Source organism: Chlamydotis macqueenii, chromosome 2 (assembly GCF_036417535.1).
Source record: "Chlamydotis macqueenii isolate bChlMac1 chromosome 2, bChlMac1.mat, whole genome shotgun sequence".
NCBI lineage: Eukaryota > Metazoa > Chordata > Aves > Otidiformes > Otididae > Chlamydotis > Chlamydotis macqueenii.
The window spans coordinates 581,738-604,555 of record NC_141557.1 but is presented as its reverse complement, the minus strand read 5'-3'; the positions used below and the strand labels follow the sequence as shown (position 1 = coordinate 604,555).

Genomic DNA, 22,818 nt, shown 5'->3' with positions numbered 1-22,818 from the left:
CTCCTCCAACCCAAACAACGACAGGCAGGAGATGAAGGGAGGGAGGTGGCCGGAGGTCGCACGGACAAGCTCCCGACTGAGCTCAAGGACGAGAGGGACGCGTAGAAGAGGTGGACGCTGGGACAGATGACGCGGGAGGAAGACGCAGATGCTGCCCGAGCAAGCCAAAGCCCGCCGGGGGTCGTATCCAACAGGAAGACGGTTGGGAGCCACCAGCACGGAGCGAAAACGGGCTCAAGGGCCAGGCCCAGGGGGCGGGGATCGGCAGCAGAAGGTCCGGATGGAGGCTGGTCACCGGTGGCGTCCCCCAGAGGTCCATACTGGGGCCAGAGCTGTTTCAGATCTTCATGAACGATGGGGCAGGAGGTAGACACCACCCAAGCGGGAGGAGTGGTTGACGCACCAGAAGGTCGTGCTGCCGTCCAGAGGGATCCTCAGCAGGATGGAGAGACGGGCCGGCAGGAACCTCGTGGGGTTCAACCCGGAGAAGCGCCATGTCCTGCACCGGGGAGGAACAACCCCGGGCACCAGGACGTGCGGGGGACACCCAGCAGCTCGTCAGAGGAGGTCCTGGAGACACCAAGGTGGCCGTGAGCCACCACAGGAACCGGTTCCTCAGAGGGGCTGTGGGGTCTCTGGTCTTGGAGACCCCCAAAACTCAACTGGAGGAGGCCCTGGGCAACGCGCCGCGGCCCAGCCGGCTCTCGGCGGGTCCCTGCCGCCCTCTCGTGCTTCTTCAGCTTGCGACGAGCTTTTGGGGACAGCAAATTCCTTCCAAACGCTTCAGGTCTTCAAAATCCTTTCCAAATTCTTCAATTCCTTCAAAATCCTTTCCAAATTCTTCAATTCCTTCAAAATCCTTTCCGAATTCTTCCGTTCTTCCAAATCCTTCAGAATTCCTTCCAAATTCTTCAATCCTTCCAAATCCTTTCCGTATTTTTCAATGAGAATTGCAGAAAATCGGATTTGGGCGGGACGCCCGGCGCCGGCCGTCCTTGCCGGGGCTCCCGCTCCTCAGCGGTGCGACACCGAGGTGGGCAAAGCCGTCCGCCTTTTACCGGAGCCAAAAACCCTTCCGGATGCGGGAAGGGACCACGCAGGGAGACGGCGCCCGACGCCGGAGCGCGGGTCCCACCGGAGGGAATTTTTTGCTCCGTTTTTCCCCTGCGGCTCAGGCTCAGGGATTTAATAGCACCCAAAAGCAGCAGCAAGACCCCGAAATATTATTTTTAAGAGGCTCGGCCCTTTCCAAACAGACCTGAAATCCTGCGAGGCCGTTTTTGGAAGGAAAAAAAAAAAAAAAGGGGGAAATCCGGTGATTTTTCTCAGGCAGCCACGGCTGCGGTTCGCAAGCCAACTCCCCACCACCCAGGGGGAAGGGAGGGTAAATAACACCCCCCCCCGAAATAAAACACCACACAAAAAACCCCACCGAGGCCCCGAGCGCTGAGAAACACCCCGCTCATAAATCAAACATCTGTTTTTTATTTGATTGAGCTGCCTTTCCTCATTCCTGCCAAGCCCGCTGTTTATTTACCCGCCCTCCGTTCCCACCGCCGGGCCCCGAGGTTTCCCAGGGTGACAAAACGCAGCGGGGAGGGGACGCAGAGCCGAGTGGGGGGGGGGGGGGATGTGAGGAAGATCGAGGCCCCGGCGGGGGTCCCACAGCGGCCCGGCCTCGCCGCCCCCTCCCCAAATCCCGCGGCGGGGGCCTGGGCCTCGCCGCCGCACAAAATGGCGGCGCGGCGGGCCCCGCGCGCGCGCGCCGCGGCCTCCAGCAGGGGCCGCCCTCCGGTCGGGGCAGGGCGGGTAATGGCGGCGGCCGCTCTGCCTTCACTGCCCACACCGCCTAAGCCAATAGGCGTTCGCTCTGGCGCTGTGACGTCGAAGGGCTGCGCCGGCGCGCTGCCAATGGGGTGGGAGGGAGGTTGCCGCGGCGCGATGACGCCAAACGGCTGCGCCTGCGCGGGGAGCTTCCCCGCCGGTCCGTGCGTGCGGCTGGGGCGGGAGAGGTCAGGCCCGGCGGCGGCGGGGGGCAGCGCGGAGGGGGCGGAGCTGGGCCTGGGGGGCGTGGGCCGGACCCAGGGGGGCTCTTGGGGGTGTGGGTCGGGCCTAAGTGTCCTCCGAGGGGAATAGGCCGGGCCTAGGGGGACTCCGAGGGACATAGGCCGGGCTTAGGGCGTTCTGAGTGGAATAGGCCGGGCTTAGGGGGTTCTGAAGGGAATAGGCCGGGCCTAGGGGGGCTCCGAGGGACATAGGCCGGGCTTAGGGCGTTCTGAGGGGAATAGGCCGGGCCTAGGGGGACTCCGAGGGACATAGGCCGGGCCTAGGGGGTTCTGAGGTGAATAGGCCGGGCCTAGGGGGGCTCCGAGGGACATAGGCCGGGCTTAGGGCGTTCTGAGGGGAATAGGCCAGGCCTAGGGGGACTCCGAGGGACATAGGCCGGGCCTAGGGGGTTCTGAGGTGAATAGGCCGGGCCTAGGGGGGCTCCGAGGGACATAGGCCGGGCTTAGGGCGTTCTGAGGGGAATAGGCCGGGCCTAGAGGGACTCCGAGGGACATAGGCCGGGCTTAGGGCGTTCTGAGGGGAATAGGCCAGGCCTAGGGGGACTCTGAGGGCATAGACCAGGCTTAGGGCGTTCTGAGTGGAATAGGCCAGGCCTAGAGGGGCTCTGGGGGAAATAGGCTGGGCTTAGGGGAGCTTTGGAGGGGAATAGGCCTGGCTTAGGAATGCTCTGAGAGGAATAGGCCAGGCCTAGAGGGGCTCTGGGGGAAATAGGCCGGGCGTAGGGGAGCTTTGGAGGGGAATAGGCCTGGCTTAGAGGGGCTCCGAGTGGAATAGGCCAGGCTTAGAGGGTCTCTGAGTGGAATAGGCCAGGCTTAGGGGAGCTTTGGAGGGGAATAGGCCTGGCTTAGAGGGGCTCCAAGTGGAATAGGCCGGGCTTAGGGGGGCTCTGAGGGGAATAGGCCGGGCCCCAGGGAGCTGTGAGGGGAGTAGACTGGGCCCAGATGAGAGTAAGCTGAGCCCCGGGGGGCTCTGAAGGGAATAGGCCAGGCTTAGGGGGGCTCTGAGGGGAATAAATCAGTCTTCATGGGGCTGTAGGGGGAATAGGCTGGGCCTAGAGTGGCTCTGAGGGGAAATAGCCTGGGGAAGTGTGAGCCAGGCCCGGGGGGGTCTGAGGGGGACAAACTGGGAAGGGCAGGAGGACGGTGTGGGGAAACTGGGAGCAGCCGGGGACGGGGGGCTGTGTCCCGGGCGAGGCTCGGGCAGGCTCGGAGCCGTCGGCGCGTTGCCCCCAGCCTCCTTTTCACCTCACAGCTTTTCCCGCTCCTGACGCTTTCCGTTTCCTTCCGCAGCGTTCCTGAAATGCGGCGCTGAACCCCCCCCACCCCGGCCGCTCAGCGCCCCCCCGCCATGGCGGCCCGCTTGGTGCGCCGCTGCTGCCGGCGCCGCTTCGCCGCCTTCCTCCCCGCTCCCTCCGTCGTCCCGCCGAGCCTGCTGCTTCCGCCTGGGAAGGGGACGGCGGCGAGAGCTCTGCCTCCGGCGCCTCTGGCTTCATTTCGTACTTTCAGCCCTTCCGGCCGGCCGGACGGCTTCTCGCTCAGGGAGCGGCTGGAGGAGAGCCGGAATTCCGAGCAGAAAGTGCTGGAGGAGCTGATCGAAACGGCCGCCAGTCCTCAGGAACTCTTCCGGCTGAGCGAGCTCCACGCTCTGAACAGCAACCAAGCTTCCCTGATAATTACTCAGCTTTCCCGCCTCGCCGCCGAAAAAAAGCTGGAAACGGAGAGCATCCTGCGGGACGAGCGTTTCCAGCAGCTGCTGGCCGTCACGGATTCCCAGGTGAGCTCCCTCCGGGAGCGTTCCGGGGGGAGGAATCCGAGGCGGGAAGCCGCCGGCGCTCCTAGGGTCGCGTGGGCTGCTCCGTTAGGGTTTGCGCTTTGGATTTCCGAAGGAAAAACGGGATCGAGGGGAGCGGGAGGGGACGGCGCTGTGGTGGAAATCCCTGCGGCTCGCGGGCGTGGAAGCACGGAACGGTTTGGGTGGGAAGGGCCCGTTACAGCCCGCCCAGCCCAACCCCCCTGCACGGAGCAGGGACATCTCCAACCGGATCAGGTTGCTCAGAGCCCCGGCCAACCTGGCCTGGGATGTTTCCGGGGATGCCCCGGTGCCGGCGCGGTGCTGAGGCATGGGCCGCCACGGCTCGGAGCGAAAGGGCCGCTTCTCCTTCTGACTCTCGGAACGACCCGCGGCAACTCGCGGGCTCCGTTCGCTCCCTCGGCTGCGCCCCGCCGTGTGGTTTTTGGATTTTTCAGTTTTTAGCAGAGCGCCGAACCCTCCCGCCCGAAATTCAGCGGCCGGCGGCGCCGCCTCGTTTGCCTCCTGCGCGGTCGCTCCTGGTTTCTGGAATCGTTTCGTAGCGCTCCGTCCTGGGGCGGCCGACGCTTTCTGAAGCGCCCGGCGGCACCGGCGTCGCGCCGGAGCTTGGTTTTCCGGAAATCGGGAGGGGTTTTCGGCCTGGGGTTGCCTCGGAGCGCTGCGGAACGCGGCTGGGGAGGCTCGGGCTGGAAGTAAAGAGGTGCCAGGAAAGAAATGGGAATTAAACCCGTCCCCGGCGGAGATCGGAGCTGGAGGAGCGACGGCCGGTGCGAAACCACGAGCTCCGCCTCGCGTGGGGGCCGCCGGCGGGGAAATCCGGTGGGCAGGGCCTGGTGCTCCCAGGAGCCGGTGGGATTCGTGCCCGGCCTCCTTTTCGAGATGTCGGAGAGAAATCGGAGCTTTTGGGCTCTGACCTGAGGTGGCTGAGGCGAGCCGGGGCCGTGGTGTTCGCCTCGAGGAGTTCCTGCCCCTGAACGATCGGGTTTTTTACCACGAGGAAGCTTCGGTGCCTCCAGAAAAGGGCAAAGTCTACCTCGGTGTCTCACCCAGCCCGCAGAAAATCTGCGTGGCTTCCTTCTCCGAGCCGGAAAGCTCACCGCCCGCGCGGCAGGCGTCGTCCCCGTGCGGCCGCGGCTTGCGGCGCGCGCGCTCCTCTTCCTCGCCGGGGCGCTGGTTCGCTCCGGTCCGCGAGGAGGAGCGGAAATGTCGCGTTGAGCCGGGTGTCCTCGAACCCAGGGCTTTCCGTCCTCCCCCTCGACGCCGCGCGGCGCTCCGTAGCGCGTTCCTCGGCCGCGGGAGGCTTGCGCCGTTCCCTCACCGCCGCTTTTCCCCCGTTTTTTTCCCCCGCCCCAGATTTCTCAGGTGTGGAATAACACCCTGGTGAGCCTCCTGAAGAGCCTGTGCGCCCTGGGCGTGACCAGCCAGCGCAGGGAGATGCAGTCGGTGGAGCAGGAGGTGCTGTGGCGGCTGCGGCGCCTCACCTTCAGGCAGCTCGCTTCCCTGGCGGAATTCTTGGCCGTCAGGCAGGGAAAGGAGAGCAAACTGCTGCAGGAAGTCATCAAGAAACTGGAGCTGCGCTGGACGGAGCTGGAGGGCACCCGCACCGTGGTGGGGCTGATGGGCAAGGTCGGGCACGTCTCCCCGGCTCTGATGGAGCGGCTGGAGGACAAGGTAGGGGCTCCGGCTCTCGCTTCCGCCTCCCGCGGGCGACGGCGGCGGCAGGGAACACCCCGTCCCCTTCGCAACGCCGGTTCCGCCCGGTGCTGCGCTCGCTGTCGCGCCAGAGCGGCGCTGTTGAAGCAGCGTGCCGCGCTCACGGGGGTCTCTGAGAGGGGTTTCCGGCTGAGGAGCCGCGTGGACGCGGTCGCTTGCGGAGCCGGCTCCCAAAACCGGCGTCCTCTGCTTCTCCGGAGGAGCCGGGCTGCCGAGGGGAGCTGGAACGGGGAGTTCCCCTCCTGCCCTCGCCTTCTGGGCGCCTCCGGGCGAAGGTCTGGCCCCTCCGGCCCCCGGTGGGTCCCGTTTCTGGCGCTGGCGGGAGCGGGGAGACGTCCCCCGGGTCGGAACCGGCGGCGGGGAGCTCCTGGCCGAGCTCTGCGGAGAGGCCGGGGCCCCGGCGCGAGCCGTCGCGCCGGCTCCCAGCCGCTTCCTAAACCCGTCCCGCTCCCAATCAAACCCCGTCTCCTCGCTTCGCGCTTTCCCTTCACCTCCCCGCCCCAACCTTTCTCCCCAGGCTCTGGAACTCGCGGAACAGTTCAGCCCCGACGACATCCGGAAAATAACGCTGGCTCTCGCCTACCAGAACCGCCGCTGCGTGCCTCTGCTGCGAGCCTTGTCCTACCACCTGATCCAGAAGCACGCCGAGCTCAGCCTCGGCGTCCTCACGGACCTCATTTTCGCTTACGGTGAGCGCCTGGGTCGTGCTGGGACCCGCTGGGCGCTACGCGCGGCGGAGCCCGGCTGATTCGGGGCACCGCTGGCGCCGGGACGGCCTCCGCGCGACGTTTGCCCTTCGGCGCCCGCGGCTGCCGCGGCGGGGTGGTTCGTGGGCCTCCCGGCTGCTCCGCGCCGCCCCGGTGCTGCCAGTTCCCGATCGCTGCTGGCTTGTTCCTCGCGCTGGTGTGAGGTTTCCGTCAGCCTCGGCGAGTCCAGGGCGTTTTTGGCCAGAGCGGGGTCTGTAGATGGCGACGCTGGGGCTAAAATCGGTTACCGGTGCTGGAGCCGTGAGCTGGCGCTGGGATCGAGAGCCGGTGGGCGCGGCGGAGGCTTGGTCTGACTGGAAAGAACGGGGCTGAGGCGACCGGGGGAGGCGATACCGGTCTCCGAGCGCCCTCCGCTCCTACCGAACGGCGTCCTGCCTTCCCCCGTCCCGCCGCCCCGCCCCGTCCGGGCACGGCTCCTTGTAAGCGGCCGCCGCTTTCTCTTTCCCCCTTTAAGGAAAACTGAATTTCCACCAGCCCCAGGTCTTCCAGAAGATAGCCGCCGACCTGCAGGCCCACGTCTCCGCCATGACGCCGCTCGAGGTGACGCGCTGCGCCCGATCCTTCGCCCTCCTCAAGTGGCTCAGCCTGCCGCTCTTCGAGGCCGTCGCGCAGGTGAGGCGCGCGAGCCCCGGCTGGCACCGGTGTGCCCGTGATCCGCCCCGGTTCCCAGGAGATGGAGCGGTTTTTCCCCCCTCTCTGGGGCGCCGTTGCTGGTTTCCCCTCGCAGCCGGCGGATGTGATCGAGTCTGACGGCCGGAACGGGTGGCTGGGGCCGCGCTCGGCCCCTTCTCTCCCCAGGCGCCTTCCCAGCTCGGCCCCAGTTTGTTCGCCGGCGCTTTTGCGTCTGTACTGGATTATTTTGGAGCTCCGCTTCCGCTCAGGGCTTTCCCTTGTGCCGAGATAAAATCCCAGCGGAGCGCTACAAGATTTCCCGCCTGGCCTTGGGGCTGGACGCGTCCTCGGCGGACGCTTTGCAAATTTTCCTCTCCGTACTCGTCTAGGACGAGCCTAAACCTCGGGTTTTTTTTTTTTTCCCCCCTGTATCTTCCAGTACGCCCTGGACAACGCCAAGCAGCTGTCGGTCACCCACCTGTGCGGCATCGTCCTGTCTTTCGCTCGCCTGAACTTCCACCCCAGCGGAAGCGAGGACTTCTTCAACATGGTAACCTTCCTCCTCTGCCTCTTCTTCCTCCACCTCCCTCCCTCCCTCGGTGGCGGGAAGGCTGCGCGTCCCCTTCTGGCGCGAGAAGCGGGCGCTGGGTGGCTTGAACCGGCGTGAGAAATGGGAAGGGGCGAGCCCAGAGCTTAGGCCAGGCTTAAAAACCCGCAGTGGGCCGTCCCGGCTGCGTGCGGGGCGGGTGGGATTCGTGCCCGGCCTCCTTTTCGAGATGTCGGAGAGAAATCGGAGCTTTTGGGAGCGAAAAGCTCAGCTTATCGCCTGCCCTCCTGGACTCCGATCGCTGCAATTAACTCTTTATAACGAGGCCGGAGGCGCTGGCGGCCGCGCGCCCGTTCCCGGCAGAGCCGTGCGGCTCTTCCCGGCCCGGCCGAGCCCGCGGTTTGGGAGCGCCGAGGCCGCCGCGGGCCGGTGTTCTCGCTGTCGGGGTGAGGAGATGCGACCGGCCGAGGAAGGAGAAAGCCCTGCGGGGCGCGGAGCTGCAGGCTCGCGCTGTGGTTCCGGGACACCACCGATAACCTCGCGCCCCTCCAGCTGTTTACTAAAACCCCCAGGTTTTCATTTCAGATCCTGAAAACGTTATCGCCTCCGCTGAGCTTTCCCCCTCCGCAGGTCCACGAGGAGCTGCGGGGCCGGCTGGCCGAGCTGGAGCCTCAGCTGCTGACGGAGCTGGTGTGGTCGCTCTGCGTGCTGCAGCAGGCCAAGGCTCCCTACCTGCAGCGCGTGCTGGCGCCCGACTTCCACGCTGGCATCCGAGGTGAGCTGGGCGTCTCTGCCGGCGGGACGGGGGCCGGGAACCCGGAGCGGGGGCGGGATTTTGAGTTAACGGCAGGGGAATCGGCCTCGGCGGGAGCGGCTCTGACGGTTTCCTCCACAGCTCCGGGTTTTGCGACGGGAGGGAGGGAGAACGGGACAGCGCCGGCGAAGGGAACGCGCCTGGCTTGGCGTTTCCGGACGAAATCGTGAGGTGCAGCCCCGTCAAATTTAGTGCCCGCCTCCTCCGTGGCGGGAACTGGCCAGCCGGCTGCCACAGCGACTTCCGTGCGGCCCTCAGCCCCGCGTCCCCGTCCCGCGGGGCACGGAGGGTAAAATGCTGTCACGGACACCGGGCCTCCCGACGGGACCGTCCCTGCCGAACGAGGGCCGGCTCGTGGCGGCTGCTGGCGATCTGTATCCCTCGCAGAGGGTCGGGAGACGGGAATCCCGATCGGATGGGCTGCGCCCGCCGCCGGATGAGGAGCCAGGCGCCGCTGCGGCCAGGCCTTCACGCCGTCCGTGTCTCTCCCGCCAGGCGATCGCTCCCTGAAGGCGCAGAACCTACGGCTGAAGCTCGTCCACATCAACGCCGCCGCCAAGCTGGAAAGCCCCGACTACCGGGGGCCGTTCCTGCCGGCCGAGATGCTGAGCGCGCCGGAGGCGGCGGGGGAGAGGGTCACCCTGCTGCAGAGCGGCCTGCGAGAGGCGCTGGCGGGGGTGCTGGGCGGCCGGGACAACGGGCGCTTCGACGTACGCACCGTCTACGGCTGGCAGATCGGTGAGCGGCGGCCTCTCCGCCGGGATGCCGTCGGGACTCCGGGCTTTATCCCCTGGCGTTTTCGCAGCCCCGTCAAATTCGATCCCCGCCTCCTCCGCGGCTGGGACCGGCCAAACGGCTGCCACAGCGACTTCCGCGGCCCGTGATCCCCCCGCGTCCCCTTCCCATGGGACGCGGATCACGCCGCGGACACGCCGTCTGCGGAGCCCGCCCTTCGGCGCTGCGAGGGGGACGCCGTACCCCGGCCGCGCGGCTCCGGCAACGATGGGTTTTGGCTTTTTTTTTTTTTTTTCTTTTTTTGGGGGGAAGGGAGCGGTGGGACCTGGCGCGCTGTGCGTCGGCGGGGGCAGGCGGCGCGACCTCGCGTTCCCTCCTCTCCGCGCAGATGCCGAGGTGCTGCTGAACAGCGAGAATAAACCTCTCCCCTTGAAGGACTTCGCTGCTCCCCACCTGCTCCGCTCGGAAGGGACGAAGCCGCTGCCGCCGGGTGCCAGGAGGTGAGTTTGGGCTCGGCTCTGCCCTGGGAGCTGGCCGGGAGAGGAGGAGGAGGAGGAGGAGGAAGGCTCTGCCTTCGTGGCGCTGAGGATCCATGGGCTCCACGCCAGCCGAGGACGTGCGCCCAGCTGCGTCCCCCCTCGGCTGGGAGCAGCAGGGGGGTGGGCACAGGCCAGAAATCGGGGTAGGGCTGTGCCAGCCCCCGCCGGGGGTGACATTTTGGAGCCAGGAGCTGGCGGGGGCGCAGCAGAGGGGGCTGGGCGCTGCTTTTTTCTCCGAAGGAAGAGAAAAGGCGGCGGCGCCCCGTTCCTTTTGCTGCCGGGCCCGGGGCTGCGAAGAAACGGCCCTCGAGCCGCTGTCCCGGCGCTTCTCTGACGGCTCGGAGGCCGGAGAAGGGCTCCAGCGGGACAAATCCGCGGGCGCCGGGCCTCGCGTCTCACGGCCTCCGTTCCTCCGTGCCGCCCCTCCGCAGGGTCGCCTTCCTCCGGTGGGAATTCCCCAACTTCAGCAACAGAAGCAAGGAGCTGCTGGGTCGCTACGCCATGGCCCGGCGCCACGTGCAGGCCGCCGGCTTCCTCGTGGTGGACGTGAGTAGGGACGGGGAGGAGAGGGATCTCCAAAATCCCGTGGAGCTGGGGGAGCCGACGCCTTCCAGGGGGTGCATACCGGCTTCCTTCTCGCTGCCCTCCTCTTCCTCGTGGCTCCGGGTCCCGGCTCGGCCCCGGCGCGCGCTCTTTCCTTGTCCCCGCCGGGATTAGCCGCCGTGATCCGCTCCGGGTCACCTGGCAGGCGGCCGGGAGGTGACGAGGGAGGGGGATCGGTCACGGAAGAGGGCGGCAGACGGGGTCTTAAGGCGCTGATCCTCCGCGCTCCGGCGGGGTCACGCGTTAATTAGCTTCCCGGAGGTAATTATAGCTCCGCCGCGAGCGGCGCGGATCCTTCGGGGCTGGACGGCCGCGTGTCGCCCCGCAGCAGTGTCGCTGCCACCCCGGCGAGGAGCCCAAGCTTCAGCGCTTCCCCGGAGCCCCACGGAGGTCGAGGTTTCACCGGCGCCGGTTTTTCCCGGCCGGTTGTGTAACTCCCCGCTCCGCTCCGCAGCCCCCGCGCTGCCTGGCTGGAGGAGGAGGAGGAGGAAGGAGGAGGGAAAGCGGCGCTTCCCGCTGCTTCAGCCTTGCCTCCTAAATTTAGAGGCAGCGGTGGGATCCCCCCGGGGGGGGAAGAGCGGCCGGCTCCGGTGTTTTCGCGGCCGGGCTCTCGGACCCCAACCTCTCCACCTGCAGCCCCGCTCCCAATAAAGGTTTCATCCCCTCGCCCGGGGCTGCCGGGAGAGGCGGGGGGCGGCCGCGGAGCCCCGCGCCTCCCAGCTGAAAAATCAAACTGGTTTTCGGCGCTCGGCGAGGTCCCAGAGCGGTGGAGCCGTCGCCCCAAATCCTCCTGTGCTGGGGGAAGCGCGGCCGGTCCTGCTCCCGGCGGCGCCGGGATAATTCGGGGACGGGCCCGAATCGGCTTGGCGTCCCGCGCCACCCCGGGCGCCGACGCCGCTGTCGTGGCGGGGAGCGGCCCGCCACCGCCATCTCTGCGCCCCGCGGGGGCCGAAAATAAATCCGGGGTGCGGCGTCGCGCGGCTCTGACGCCGTCTCCTCTTCGTCCCCCCCACCCGCCGCAGGTTCCCCACCACGAGTTCCTGGAGCTGAAGCTGGAGCGGCAGCGCGCCGCCTACCTCAGAGACAAGCTGCACAAGGCCGTGGCCAAGGAGATGGCCGGCTGACCGCGTCGCCGTCGCCGCGCCGCGCTGCCGGCGCCGCCACCGCCTCGCTGCGTTCAACGCGTCGCCGTGCCGGTGGGCGCGCGGCTTCGCGCCTTCGGCCCGGGGCGGGAGACGGCTCCTTGGCGGGGGAAGCCGGCGTGAGCCGGGTTTTGGGATTAAAAGCCGTCCCGGCACCGCGTGGTCCCGTTTCATTCGGCGTGGCGTTGTCCCCGGCGCTCTGGGCTCTGACTGGGGAGGGGGAGATCGCGTCCCCCCCGTGTCCCGCGGCGCACGTGCGGGGCAGGAAAAGCCGCGCGTGCCGTGACGCGCCGCGGCCCGCTGCCAGGAAGGGCTTTGGGGACCGGATTAGCGGCCATCTGGCCACCGCCGGTCCTGGCCGGGTCCCTTCCAGTCCCTTCCAGTCCCTTCCAGTCCCCCCCAGACCCTCGCACGGTGGTGCCAGCGCGGCGGCGCCGGGAGCTGCTGAGTCACGGCGCTGGCCTCGCGCTCCTGGCACCGGCGTCGCGGCCCGGCCGGCGTGGGTGCCAACGGCGCCGCGGTGCCAACCGCGCCTCAGTTTCCCCTTCCCGCGGCCCCGTCCCGGGGGGCTCCCCGCCGGGGGGTACCCCCCAACGTTTCTAGGGAACCATCGCCATGGAAACGAGAGGAGAAGGGCCGTTCCCATGGCGACCGCGCCGGCGCCCATCCTCTGCGTCCCCCCCAGCCGCGCCGGGGCGATGCGGGGTGGGGACACCAACGTGGGGGCCCCCCCCCCCCGCCCCCCCGCTACGTCTGGCATCAGCACGCACACGCGGCTGCTTTTGGGGGGGCCCCAAGCCCACCCAGGGCGCCGCTGGGTGCTCAGCGCCGTTTTTGGGGGGGGGAGGGGGGGTGGAACCCCTCCCCCACCCTTTGTCATCCGAGGCTGGGGAAACTGAGGCGGGGGACCCCCCCACCCCGCGCTGACGCAAGGCCCTGCGCTCCCCCACCCCCCCCAGCGCCGCAGCGCCTGGCACGCTCCCCGCTTTCTCCGCGCCGGAGAGAGAGGGGAAAAAAAAAAAAAAAAAAAATCAGAAATTAAAAAAAAAAAAAAAAAAATCAGAAGAGAAAGAAAAGGCAGGGGGAGAAAAAAAAAAATCCTGCTGACATCATCTGGGATGACGGGGCTGATCCCGGGGCCGGCCCCCCCGCTAATGCTCCGCTGGTTTTCCCGGCGCAGCCGCCTTCGGCCGGGCTCCGCGGAAGGTGCCGGCGCGTTGGGCGCGAGCAGGCGGCCGCCCGGGCCGGCAGGCCGAGGCTTCGGGCGTCGCCATGCCGGGAGAATCCCTAAAAAAGCCGGGGGTTGAAGGACCGGAGAAAGAAACGGGAATGCCGGAGGGATCGGAGGAAGGTGAGGGCCGGAGGAGGAAGGCCGCGGGGATGCGGGGATACGGGATGCAGGGATAGGGGATGGGGGGATGCGGGGATGGGGATGGAGGGATGCAGGGATTCAGGGATAAGGAATACAGGGATGCAGGGATAGGGGATGGAGGGATGCGGGGATACAGGGATACGGGATACAGGGATAGGGGATGGGGGGGATGCAGGGATGTGGGATACAGGGATAGGGGATGTGGGATACAGGGATAGGGGATGTGGGATGCAGGGATGGGGATGGAGGGATGCAGGGATGTGGGATGCAGGGATGGGGATGGAGGGATGCAGGGACAAGGAATACAGGGATTCAGGGATAGGGGATGGAGGGATGCGGGGATACAGGGATAGGGGATATGGGGAGGGACGCAGGGATGTGGGATACAGGGATGTGGGATGCAGGGATTCAGGGATGCAGGGATGTGGGATGCAGGGATGCAGGGATGTGGGATGCAGGGATTCAGGGACGCAGGGATGTGGGATACAGGGATGCAGGGATGTGGGATGCAGGGATTCAGGGATGCAGGGATGTGGGATGCAGGGATTCAGGGATGCAGGGATGTGGGATACGGGGATTCAGGGATAGGGATGCAGGGATGTGGGATGCAGGGATTCAGGGACAGGGATGTGGGATGCATGGATGCAGGGATTCAGGGATAGGGGATGGAGGGATGCAGGGATGTGGGATGCAGGGATTCAGGGATGCAGGGATGTGGGATGCATGGATGCAGGGATACGGGATGCAGGGACAGGGATGCAGGGAGGGGTGCGGGATGGCGGACGGAGGACGCGGGGCCGGTTTGGGCGCTGGGGCACCGCCACGCCCGGGAGGTGACATTGGGGACGCGGCGGCTTCGGGGACACCCCCCCACCCCGCCCCCCCCCGGCCCCGCGTTGTGCCCCCCGCACCGGGAGGGGTGGGGGGGGATTTGGGGGGGGTGGGTCGGTGCCCCGTGGAGGCTCAGCCCCACCCCGGGGGGGGGACACCGAGGCACGGAGCCGCGGGCCAAGGTCACCCCAGCGTCACCCACCCGGGGGGGGCTGGGTTTTGGGGGGGCGGGGGGGGGGGTCCGTGGTGCCACCCCCCTCGTCTGCCTCCGTTCCCCCCCCCCAACACCGGATCCGGGGGGGTGCGGTGGCTGCGGTCAGCCGAAAAAAAAGGGGGTGGGGTCCGGTCTGTGCGGGGGGGGCGGGGGGGGTCAGGGCTTCCACCCCCCGCAACCCGGGGCGGCGCAGGGTCCCTGTGCCGGGTGGGAGCGGGGGGAGGAACACCCCAAAACGCGCCCCGCCCAGGGTGGGGGGGGGGTCCTGGTGGGGAAGGACAGAGTTAAAGGGACCCCCGCGCTATGGGGCGGAGCCACCCCCCAACACGGCACTTGGGGGGGCAACCCCCCCAAATTAACCCTTTAAACCCCCCCCCCGGTGTGACCCCGACAATAAACACCCCCACCCCCACCCCCTTTCGGGGGGTGCCCCCCCTCCCTGCCCACACCTAAATACCCAGGTGAGGCCCCGCCCCCTTCCCAGCAGCCTCTGTGGCCCCGCCCCCCGCCCCCTCCCCCCCCACCCCCCGTATAAAGCCCCCGGGGGGGGAGAGGGGGCTCTGCTGGGTCTGGGTTTTGGGAGCATCCCGGCTGCTCCTGCCCCATGGATTTGCCCTTGGGGGGCCCAGGTAACGGGGGGTGGGGGGGCTCAGGATGAGGGGAGGGGGCTGCAGACCCCCCGAAAGGCAATGGGGGGGGGCTGAGAACCCACAAACTCAGCGCACGGGTGGGCGCAGCGCTCCTTGCAGCTGCACGGGGCTGGGCTCTGCTTTGGGGGGGGGGGGGGGGGGATGTGTGGGGCCCCCACCCAATTTGGGGGGGAGCCCCCCTTTGCCTGGGGGCACCTGGGGCTGGGGTCCCCTCCTCCATCCCGAGAGAGGGATTGGGGGGGCGTTGGTGTCCCCCCCGCCCTGTGGGGGTGTTTTGGGGGGGGGTCACACCCACCAGCCAGGCTGGGTGCCCCCCCACGGCACTGAGGTGGGGGGGGTCTCCCCTCTCTCCGCAGCCCCCCCGCCGCCCGCCAAGGAGGAGGCCCGCCCGCAGCCCGAGGGGGCCAGCTGCGACCCCGGCCCCCCCTCCGCCGCCGCGCCCCCCGCCGAAGGCTGCCGGACCCCCCCCCCGCCGCCGCCCGCCGACCCCCTGGACACCCGCATCGTCATGGGCGAGGAGACCCACGCCCCCGCCGCCCCCGAGCTGCGGGGGGGGCCCGTGCCTTGTCCCTTCCCCGCGCCCGCCAAAGACCCCCACCACCCCCCCCAGCACCGCCAAGCGGCCGAGCCCCCCCCGGGCAGACCCCCCGCCGCCGTCGCCCTGGACCCCGACCTCTTCTTCACCGCCCCCTCCACCCCTGTCCGGTTCGGGGGGTCCCGGCTGCCGCCCCCCAGCCCTGAGGAGCAGGCGGAGGACGGGGAGAGCGAGGGGCTGGGGTCCCCCCCCACCTCCCCCTCGGGGTCCTACATGACGGCCGAGGGGGGCAGCTGGGGCTCGTCCGGCACCGCCAGCACCTCCCCGTCCTGCTCCCCCAATTTGGTGGCTGAGGAGGCCGAAGGCTCCGCGGAGGCCGAGGAAGGCGAGGAGGCCGAAGGCGCGACGCTCCCCGCCGGTTTGGGGGATCCCCCGGCCTTCGCCTCGCCGTCTCCTGAGGAGGATGAGGAAGACGGAGCCTTCACCTCGCCGGAGGAGGAGGAGGATGATGATGATGAGGATGAGGATGGGCAGACGCCAGAGGAGGAAGAGTGGGAGGCGGCGGGCGGCGCGGGCCTGATCCCGGCGGCGCTGCTGCCGTTCCGCGGCAGCCTGCTCTTCCAGGCCGAAGCGGTGGAGATCGCCCCGCTGCCCACCGGCGCGGCCCCCCTGCCGCTCTCCGGCGAGGAGGAGGATGAGGAGGAAGAAGAGGAGGAGGAGGAAGAGGAAGGCGGCAGCACCTCGGCCTCCTTCCTGCGCTCGCTGTCCGAGACCTCCATCACCGAGGGGGTGGACGAGTCCTTCGCCTTCCGCGACGACACCTCCGCCTCCTCCGACTCGGCCGCCTACGACGGCGAGGAAGACGAGCGGCTCTACGGCACCGAGCGGCACGCCGCCACCGCCGAGCCCCCGCCCGCTGCCGTGCCCCCCGCCGGCGGCATCGAGCTGCACCTTCGCGCCGGGCCGGGCCCCGCGCCCTCGCCCTCGCCGCAGGGATCCCCGCGGCAGCGCCGTGGCGAGGAGGATGCCGGGCGCGTGGGGCCGGAGGAGCCAGACGGCAGCGGGACCCCGCCGGCGCCTTCCGGAGAAGACGGCGTGGAGCCGGACGGCGAGGCCTTCCTCACCTCCTCCTCTTCCTCCTCGGAGCTGGAGGAGGCCCCAGCCATGGAGCGCGATGTCCCGGGGGGACGTCGCCCACCGGAGCCGGCGGCGGTGCCGGGTGCCGAGGAGGAGCCGGCGGTGAAGGATGATTCCGGCACGGAGCCGGTGGCGAGCGGCAGCGTCCCCGGCCTCTGCTCCGGGGAACCCGGGGACCCGCAGGCCGACGGCCCCGGGGGGGACGGTGACGCGGCAGCGGCCGACGGGGAGCCCCAGGGCAGCCGTGGGGATGACGGTGATGGCGAGCTTGGCGCCGTGAGGGCAGGGGGCAGCGAGCCAGTGGTCGCCGATGGCCACGATGAGCTGGACACCGCGGCCACCGACCTGGCGCCATCGGTGACACCCAGCCCACCGGACACCATGGCCACCGACCTGGCGCCGTCGGTGACACCCAACCCACCGGACACCACGGCCACCGACCTGGCACCGTCGGTGACACCCAGCCCAACGGACACCACGGCCACCGACCTGGCGCCATCGGTGACACCCAGCCCACCGGACACCATGGCCACCGACCTGGCACCGTCGGTGACACCCAGCCCAACGGACACCATGGCCACCGATCTGGCACCGTCGGTGACACCCAACCCACCAGACACCACAACCACTGACCTGGCGCCATTGGTGACACCCAGCCCAACGGACACCATGGCCACTGATCTGGCACCGTTGGCAACACCCAACCCAACGGACACCATGGCCACCGACCTGGCACCATTGGTGACACCCAACCCACCGGACACCACAACCACAGACCTTGTCCCATCGGTGACACCCAACCCAACGAACACCACAACCACTGATCTGGTGCCATCGGTGACACCCAGCCCAACGGACAGCATGGCCACCGACCTGGCACCATTGGTGACACCCAACCCACCGGACACCACAACCACAGACCTTGTCCCATCGGTGACACCCAACCCAACAGACACCATGGCCACTGATCTGGCACCATTGGTGACACCCAGCCCACCAGACACCGTGGCCACCGACCTGCTGCCATCAGTGACACCCAGTGTGCCAGATCAGCCAGATGTTGTGGCCACCAGCTTGGTGCTGTTGGTGACGCCCAACCTGCCGGACACCACGGCCACCAACTTGATGCCATCGGTGATGCCCAGCCCACCAGATGAGATGGACACCACGGCCACTGACCTGGAGCCATCGGTGACACCCAGCCCACCAGACACCGCGGCCACCGACCTGGCACCGTTGGTGACACCCAACCTGCTGGACACCACGACCATCAATTTGGTGCCATCAGTGACACCCAGCCCGCCGGACACCGCGGCCACCGACCTGGCACCATCGGTGACACCCAGCCTGATGGGTGAGCCAGACACCACGGCCACTGACCTGGTGCCATCGGGGACACCCAGCCCACTGGACACCACGGCCACCAACTCGGTGCCATCGGTGACATCTATGCTACCAGATGAGCTGGACACTGTGGCCACCGACCTGGCGCCGTTGGTGACACCCAGCCCACCAGACGAGCAAGACACCGCAGCCATGGACCTGGAACCGGTGGTGATGCCCAGCCCGCCGCAGGAGTTGGACACCGTGGCCACCAACCTGGTGCCATCAGTGACACCCAGCCCACCAGACGCCATGGCCATGGACCTGGCGCCATTGGTGATGCCTGGCCCACCAGACGAGCTGGCCACCAGCCTGGCACCGTTGGTGACATCCAGCCTGCCGGATGAGTTGGACACTGTGGCCACTGACCTGGTGCCTTCGGTGACACCCAGCCCACCAGACACCATGGCCACTGATCTGGCACCATTGGTGACACCCAACCCGACGGACACTGTGGCCACTGACCTGGCGCCTTCGGTGACACCCAGCCCACCAGACACTGTGGCCACTGACCTGGCGCCTTCGGTGACACCCAACCCAACGGACACCATGGCCACTGACCTGGCACCATTAGTGACACCCAACCCAATGGACACCGTGGCCACCACTGAAGCACAGTTGGTGACACCCAAGCCAATGGACACTGTGGCCACCAACCTCATGCCATTGGTGACACAGGACGAGCCGGACACTATGGCCACTGATGTGGCACCATTGGTGACACCCAACCCAGTGGACACCACAACCACTGACCTGGCACCATTGGTGACACCCAGCCCAACGGACACCATGGCCACTGACGCGGCACCATTGGTGACACCCAGCCCAACGGACACAACAACCACCGACCTGGCGCCATTGGTGACACCCAACCTGACGGACACTGTGGCCACTGATGTGGCACAGTTGGTGACACCCAACCCAACGGACAGCATGGCCACCGACCTGGTGCCATCGGTGACACCCAACCCGATGGACACCGTGGCCACTGATCTGGCACCATCGTTGACGCCCAACTTGACAGCCACTGCGGCCACCGACCCGGTGACACCAGACGAGCCGGACACTGCAGCCACCGACGCGCTGGCGACGCCAGACGTCGCCCCGGCCCCCTGCGATGGCGCCGAGGAGCTGCCGCACGCGCCCACCCCGCCCGGCGAATCCCCGCAGCCGGCGGCGTCCGCGGGGCGGGGGACGGCGGCGCGGCCCCCCGAGGACGCGGACGAAGGCCCCGAGGAGTGGGACGCCGCCACCGCCTCCTCCGAGGAGTCGTCCCCGGAGCCCCTGGACACCTCGCGCTCCCGCACCGACTCCAGCTTCTTCACCGCGCCCGAGGACAGCGCAGGGGAGGCACCCGTGCCCCCCGGGCCCCCGGCCCACCGGGAGGAAGAGGAGGAGGAGGAGGAGGAGGATGCGGCCCGCCGCTGCCTGGCCCTCTGCCTGCCCCCCGAGCCCCCCGCCGCCGCCCCCCCGGTGCTGTTCACTGCCACGGAGCGGGAGGTGTACGTGGGGGTCCCGCCGGCCCCCCTGGAACTGCTCCCACCACCCGGTGCCTTTTCGGAGAGCGGGGCGGCCTGGCGACGCCGGGAAGACCGCCAAAGCGTCGCCGCCATGTTACGGGGCTCTTTTGGGGACCTGCCAGCCCCCCGGCTCCTCCCCAGGCCCCCGGACCCCCCCGAGGGGCCGGCGGAGCCCACGCCGGAGCCCGCCGGCGACGGGGGGGCGCAGGAGCCCCCCGCCCCGCGCCCACCCCCGACCCCCCGGCTGGGCGATCAGCCCCCGGCCCAGACTGCTGGGGAAAGCGATGCCAAAGTTTTGGGGGACGGCGGCCCCCCAAGCCCCCCCGCCCACCCCCCGGCACCCCTGGGGCAGCAGGAGGAAGAGGAGGCGACGGCGAAGGCCGAACGCGGCCCCCAGCCCGCACCGGCTGCCGGCCAAGGGGGGGCCGCTCGGCCGGAGCCCCCCGTGGAGGAAGCGGCCCCCCAAACTGCCCCCGAGCCCCCCAGCCCCCCGCTCCCCGCCGCCAGCCAAGTGCCTCCGCTCGCCGCCGCCGCGCTGCCCGCACCCAGCCCGGATCGGGCCCGCGCCCCCCGGGACCCCTCGGGCGTCCCCCCGGCGAGGAGCGGCCGTCGGGGCTGCCGCCCTCCAGGAAGCACCTCGAGGGTAAGAGACCCCCCCAAAAAACCCAAACACCCCCCCACCCAGCGCCGTGGGACCGGGGTGGGCGTCACACGTGGTGGGGGGGCTGGGGGTCCCATTTGGGGGTCCCAGGGTAGGCGATGGGGGGGGATCAGGGTGGGTTCAGCCCCACGGAGGGGATTTTGGGGGGCAGCACCCACTCAGCCCCCTCCTCCCCCCCCCACCACCATGCGGCAACGTGGGACCAGGGTGGGCATCACTGGGTGCCGCCCACGAGGGGGGCTGCGGGTCCCATTTTGGGGGTCCTGGGGGGGCGATGGGGGGAAGCAGGCTGGGTTCCGCCCCACGGAGGGGATTTTGGGGGACAGCACCCACTCACCCCCCTCCTCCTCCCCCCCCCCGCAGCCCCCCAGCCCTCCCCGCGCAAGGAGAAGGAGCCGCGTGGCCGGCAGGCCGGGCCGGGGGGCGCGGGGGGCCGGGGTCCCCCCCGGGGGTCCCTGCAGTCGGACTCGAGCTCGTCCAGCGAGGCGGAGGCTGCGGACCCCTGCCCCGAAATCCAGCGCCCGCGCCAGGCCGCGCGGCCCCCCGCCCCTCGCCGCTGCGAGGCCAACCACAAAGGTGAGAAAAGGGGGGGCGTGACCCCCAATCCCCCCCCCCTCCCCTCCCAGTTTTGGGGGTCGGGGGCGCCCATCTCCGTTCCCGCCCCGCAGGGTCGTGTAACGAGTCGGAGAGTAACGAGGAATCCATCCCGGAGCTGGAGGAACCCGAGGGCTCGGAGCCGCCGCCGGCCCAGAGCCAGGTGGGGGATTTGGGGTTTTTTTTTGGGGGGGAGGAGGACACGGCGGGGGGGTTTGGGGGGGCTGGGCCCTCACTGACCCCCCCCCCCGCCCCCGGTTCTGGCAGGCGCAGCTCAGCCACTCGCTGGGCGCCGGGGAGGAGAGCGTCAGCAAGGCGAAGCAGAGCCGGAGCGAGAAGAAGGCCAGGAAGGTGGGACGGGACCCCCCCGCGTGGGGCTGGGGGTCCCCCAGGGGGTGTTGGGGGTCCCCCATGGGGGTTTGGGTCCCTGGGTGGAGTTGGGGGGGGGGTCCCTGGGTGGGGTTTTGGGTCCCCCATGGGGTTGGGGATCCCTGGGTGGGTCTGGGGGTCCTTGAGTGGGATTTTGGGTCCTTCATGGAGCTGGGGGTCCCTGGGTGGGGTTTTGGGTCCCTGGGTGGAGTTGGGGGGGGTCCCTGGATGGAGTTTTGGGTCCCCCATGGGGTGGGGGGTCCCTGGGTGAAGCTGGGGGTCTCCTGTGGGGTTTTGGGTCCCTGAGTGGAGTGTTGGGGGTCCTCGAGTCCCACATGGAGTTGGGAGGTCACTGGGTGGGTCTGGGGGTCTCTGGGTGGGGTTTTGGGTCCCCCATGGAGCTGGGGGTCCCTGGGTGGGGTTTTGGTTCCCTGGGTGGGTCTGGGGGTCCCTGGGCGCGGTTTTGGGTCCCCCATGGAGTGGGGGTCCCTGGGTGGGGTTTTGGTTCCCTGGGTGGGTCTGGGGGTCCCTGGGCGCGGTTTTGGGTCCCCCATGGAGCTGGGGGTCCCTGGGTGGGGTTTTGGTTCCCTGGGTGGGTCTGGGGGTCCCTGGGTGGGGTTTTGGGTCCCCCATGGAGCTGGGGGTCCCTGGGTGGAGCTGGTGATTCCCCCCTGGGCCGAGGGTCCCTGTCCAGTGCCAGGGCCGGGGGGAGGGGGGTGAGATGGGCTGTGGGGGGATTGTCCTGGGCATGGGGCACCCCAGGGGGGTTGGGGGCCAGGTCCCCACTCTGGGGGGGGGGTCTCAGGGTCACACTGGGGTGGGGGTGACGTGGGGTCCCCCGTTCTGTGGGGAGGGTGCTCAGCCTGGCTGTGGTTTTGCCGTTATCCCTGCGTTTTTGGGGTGTTCTGGCCGCTCCTGAGCGGGGGGGGCGCAGGGTGACCCCCATGTCTGTGTCGTGCCCCCCCCCAGGCCATGTCCAAGCTGGGGCTGCGGCAGATCCACGGCGTCACGCGCATCACCATCCGCAAGTCCAAGAACATTCTCTTCGTCATCACCAAGCCCGACGTCTTCAAGAGCCCCGCGTCCGACATCTACATCGTCTTCGGGGAGGCCAAGGTGAGGGGCGGGGGGGGCGGGGGGGGCCGGGGTCCCGTCCTGGGGCTGGGGCTGACCCCGTGTCCCCCCCGCCTCGCGCCGCAGATCGAGGACCTGTCGCAGCAAGTGCACAAAGCGGCGGCGGAGAAGTTCAAGGTGCCGCTGGAGCACTCGCCCCTGATCACGGAGACGGCCCCCGCGCTCGCCATCAAGGAGGAGAGCGAGGAGGAGGAGGAGGTGGGTGCTGGGCAGGGTGGGGGGCGCAGGGAGACCCCCCCCGGTCTCACGTTCTGGGGACGTGACGGCGGGGGGTGTGTGTGTGTGTCGTCCCCCCCACTTCTCAGGTGGACGAGACGGGGCTGGAGGTGCGGGACATCGAGCTGGTGATGGCCCAGGCCAACGTCTCGCGGCCCAAAGCCGTGCGGGCGCTGCGGCACAACAACAACGACATCGTCAACGCCATCATGGTGAGTGGCCGGGGGGGGCACCCCCCACCCGCCCCGGGGTGCTGTGGGGAGGGGGGGGGGGGTCCCGACGCGCTGCGGGGGGGTCGCTGACCCTCTGCGCTCTCTCTGTCCCGCAGGAGCTGACCATGTAGCGGCCGGGGGTGTCCCGGCCCCCCCTGTATAGATGCACAGTGACCCCCCCACGCCCACCGCCGCCATCCTTCCTGGAGCCCCCCCCCGTCCTCCTCCTCCGCGTCTGTAACGCTCAATAAACGGCCTCATGCATCACTTGGATCGCACGCCGCCTCAACTGCGGTGATTTGGGGGGTGGGGTCGGGGTCTGGGCTGCCCCATGGCTCCCCCAGCCCCAACTGGGGTGATTTTGGGGGGGTCTGGGCTGCCCCACGGCTCCCCCAGCCCCAACTGGGGTGATTTTGGGGGGTCTGGGGTGATTTTGGGGAGGTCTGGGCTGCCACACGGCTCCCCCAGCCCCAACTGGGGTGATTTGGGGGGGGTCTGGGCTGCCCCACGGCTCCCCCAGCCCCAACTGGGGTGATTTGGGGGGGGTCTGGGCTGCCCCACGGCTCCCCCAGCCCCAACTGGGGTGATTTGGGGGGGGTCTGGGCTGCCCCACGGCTCCCCCAGCCCCCACTGGGGTGATTT

General features: G+C 69.0%; 2 protein-coding genes and 2 non-coding genes across 5 annotated transcripts; all 4 read left to right on the top strand.

Annotated features, from left to right (window-relative positions):
• Positions 1 to 1,945: 1,945 nt before the first annotated feature.
• TBRG4 (transforming growth factor beta regulator 4) lies at positions 1,946 to 11,362 on the top strand. Of its 2 annotated transcripts, XM_086741650.1 has the most exons (11): positions 1,946 to 2,012; positions 3,357 to 3,840; positions 5,230 to 5,547; positions 6,107 to 6,278; positions 6,811 to 6,968; positions 7,408 to 7,518; positions 8,146 to 8,290; positions 8,825 to 9,067; positions 9,453 to 9,564; positions 10,035 to 10,149; positions 11,229 to 11,362. In XM_086741650.1, exons 2-11 carry the CDS (start codon positions 3,415 to 3,417, stop codon positions 11,328 to 11,330), a joined length of 1,902 nt encoding a protein of 633 aa, XP_086597776.1. In that variant the 5' UTR covers positions 1,946 to 2,012; positions 3,357 to 3,414; the 3' UTR covers positions 11,331 to 11,362. The 2 variants fall into 2 exon arrangements, 1 of the variants encoding a protein (XP_086597776.1); XR_015257773.1 differs by lacking the exon at positions 11,229 to 11,362 and having other exon boundaries at positions 6,831 to 6,968.
• On the top strand, positions 8,502 to 8,641 carry LOC147601562 (small nucleolar RNA SNORA5). Its single transcript, XR_015257950.1, has one exon. It is a non-coding gene; the product is annotated as a small nucleolar RNA SNORA5 (small nucleolar RNA).
• LOC147601561 (small nucleolar RNA SNORA5) lies at positions 9,130 to 9,262 on the top strand. Its single transcript, XR_015257951.1, has one exon. It is a non-coding gene; the product is annotated as a small nucleolar RNA SNORA5 (small nucleolar RNA).
• A 918-nt stretch (positions 11,363 to 12,280) lies between the features above and the next one.
• LOC147601559 (uncharacterized) lies at positions 12,281 to 22,176 on the top strand. Its single transcript, XM_086741744.1, has 8 exons — positions 12,281 to 12,699; positions 14,772 to 19,633; positions 20,015 to 20,227; positions 20,320 to 20,408; positions 20,513 to 20,596; positions 21,584 to 21,730; positions 21,815 to 21,946; positions 22,054 to 22,176. Exons 1-7 carry the CDS (start codon positions 12,621 to 12,623, stop codon positions 21,888 to 21,890), a joined length of 5,550 nt encoding a protein of 1,849 aa, XP_086597870.1. The 5' UTR covers positions 12,281 to 12,620; the 3' UTR covers positions 21,891 to 21,946; positions 22,054 to 22,176.
• The last annotated feature ends 642 nt before the right edge of the window (positions 22,177 to 22,818 follow it).

Excerpts from the sequence above, each read along its gene's own strand:
- TBRG4 (XM_086741650.1), top strand. The coding sequence starts at position 3,415 with ATGGCGGCCCGCTTGGTGCGCCGCTGCTGCCGGCGCCGCTTCGCCGCC. Across the intron at positions 5,548-6,106 it reads TGGAGCGGCTGGAGGACAAG|GCTCTGGAACTCGCGGAACA; the intron begins GTAGGGGCTCCG and ends CTTTCTCCCCAG. Across the intron at positions 6,279-6,810 it reads GGACCTCATTTTCGCTTACG|GAAAACTGAATTTCCACCAG; the intron begins GTGAGCGCCTGG and ends TCCCCCTTTAAG.
- LOC147601559 (XM_086741744.1), top strand. The coding sequence starts at position 12,621 with ATGCCGGGAGAATCCCTAAAAAAGCCGGGGGTTGAAGGACCGGAGAAA. Across the intron at positions 12,700-14,771 it reads GCCGGAGGGATCGGAGGAAG|CCCCCCCGCCGCCCGCCAAG; the intron begins GTGAGGGCCGGA and ends CTCTCTCCGCAG. Across the intron at positions 19,634-20,014 it reads CTCCAGGAAGCACCTCGAGG|CCCCCCAGCCCTCCCCGCGC; the intron begins GTAAGAGACCCC and ends CCCCCCCCGCAG.